We start from the raw sequence: 2459 nt of genomic DNA on the forward strand, positions 1-2459 counted from the left end.
AATGAAACATGTAAAAAAAGCAGACTCCTCAAATTAAAAGCATTCAATAAATACAAAAAATTTCCCAATCTTTCCAATCTTCTTGAATATAAAAAACTACAAGCTAGTGCTAGAAAATCATTTAGACAAGAAAAGTCTAACACTTGGAACAAATATGTTAACTGCATTGATGAAAAAACACCAATGAAACAAATATGGACTATTGTAAACAAGATAAACAATAAAAATAATGTCAGTCGCTTAAGCAGTATCTTATATAAAAACAAAACCTGTGAAACATTAAAAGAAATTACAGAAATTCTAGCAAATCAATTTAAAAACAACTCCTCCCTAAAAAATCATCAAGTGGAGTCAATAAATTATATGAAAATAAAGGAAAATATTAAATTAGACTTTAATTCAACAAACAGCGAATCGTATAACGACTTAATAACATTATCAGAAATAGAACATGCCATAATATCCAGCAAAACTTCTGCTCCTGGCCCAGACCAAACAACATATAATATTGTTAAAAAACTACCCTCACTTACCCTACAAGCATTAGAAAAGGCATTCAATCATATTTGGACACAAGCTGATGTTCCAAATGAATGGCATGAGGCTTTGGTATTCCCAATACCTAAACCTGGTAAATCAAAAATCAACCCTGAAAATTACAGACCTATTTCATTAACAAACACTCTCTGTAAAATCTTTGAAAAAATAATATTAAATAGGTTAACATTCCATCTAAATATAAATAACACAATATCATACACACAATGTGGAGGTCAAAAAGATAGAAGTGCTATAGATCATTTAATATCACTAGAAACCTACATCAGGGAAGCTCTGATATGCGATGAGCAAGTAATAATAATTTTTTTTTGATGTAGAAAAAGCTTAAGATAAAACATGGCGATATGGAATTCTTAATGATCTATATAATACTGGACTTAGAGGTCGACTACCAATATTCATATCTAAATTTATTTACAACAGAAAATTTAGGGTTAAAATAAAAAACGAAACTTCAAACTATAAAGATCTCGAAATGGGAATTCCCCAAGGAAGTATACTCTCGACCATACTATTTTGTATTAAAATAAACAGTATATGCAAATATATTCCAAAAGATTTATTTCAATCTCTGTATATTGATGACTTCACAATCGCATATAAACACAAAACTATTAAAAATATAGAAACGAAATTAAATTTCACATTAAAATTAATAAATACTTGGGCAATTCAAAATGGAATATCTTTTTCCGAATCTAAAACAGCAGCCATGTTATTCTCCAATAAAAGAAAAAAAAATTATCCCAACCTAATGTTTAAAAACACCTCATTAATATTTGTTAGACAATATAAGTTTCTCGGTTTAATATTTGATGATAAATTAAACTTCATCCCTCATATTCAATATATCAAGAAAAAATGTATCAAACCTCTTAACTTAATTAAAACTCTATCTCATTATAAATGGGGAGCAAACCAAAATAAATTATTGATAATATATAAAGCAAAGATAAAATCAATATTAGATTACGGATTACAAGTCTATGGAGGCACTAGGAAATCTTATTTAAATGTCCTCAATCCTATAATAAATGAATCACTAAGAAGATGCTTAGGTGTCCATAAAACCTCTCCATCTGTAAGCCTACAAGTTTTGGCCATGGAAATGCCCTTAATTAATCGCCACTTAAAATTATCATTAAATTATTATTACAAAACTATTTGCAACACAAATAACCCGGCACTCCAATACATCACCCCTTCAATATATAAAAACCTTTTTAATAAAAAACATAAAGCAATAAAACCATTTAGTCTAAGAATAGAAAACCATATAAAAACATTTAATAATATTATTTTAAATAAATCCATTGAGTACATTCCTCCTTGGAGACTAAATCAACCAACAATCAATACCTTCCTAACAAAATATAATAAAATAACAGATGCAAATATAATCAAATCAATAATTAATGAATTTCTCCTTCAACATAAGAATCATACAATTATATACACTGATGGGTCTAAAATAAATGAATCTACATCCGCTGCAGTTATTATAGATAAACAACAGATCCAACAGCATTTGCCAAATAATACATCAATTTATACAGCAGAACTTCAGGCAATTAATTTAGCATTAGATCATCTAAAAAATGAAAACAATAAAAGATATATCATAATGACAGATTCTTTATCAGCTGTACTAGCTCTCAAACAAATTGAAATAAGCAATGAATTGATCAAAAACATGAAAATCAAAATACATAAATTAATACAAAATAAATTTAGCATTCAGATAGTATGGATACCCAGCCATATAGGGATACGTGGCAATGAAAATGTTAACACATTAGCAATAAAAACCCATCACATCCCTATTATAGATATTAAAATTCCACATTCCGATTTGAAACCAAACATAACAAAATATCTTAAAACTTTATGGCAAATCG

At 27.8% G+C, this 2459-nt stretch overlaps 1 protein-coding gene across 1 annotated transcript; it reads left to right on the forward strand.

Annotated features, from left to right (window-relative positions):
• Positions 1-396: 396 nt before the first annotated feature.
• Positions 397-717, forward strand: HELRODRAFT_152795 (hypothetical protein; the record flags this gene model as incomplete). Its single annotated transcript, XM_009015097.1, has 1 exon — positions 397-717. A coding segment is annotated over one exon (321 nt), but the record flags the coding sequence as incomplete, so codon positions are not given.
• Positions 718-2459: the final 1742 nt, after the last annotated feature.

This window comes from Helobdella robusta (assembly GCF_000326865.2).
Source record: "Helobdella robusta unplaced genomic scaffold HELROscaffold_15, whole genome shotgun sequence".
NCBI classification, from domain to species: domain Eukaryota; kingdom Metazoa; phylum Annelida; class Clitellata; order Rhynchobdellida; family Glossiphoniidae; genus Helobdella; species Helobdella robusta.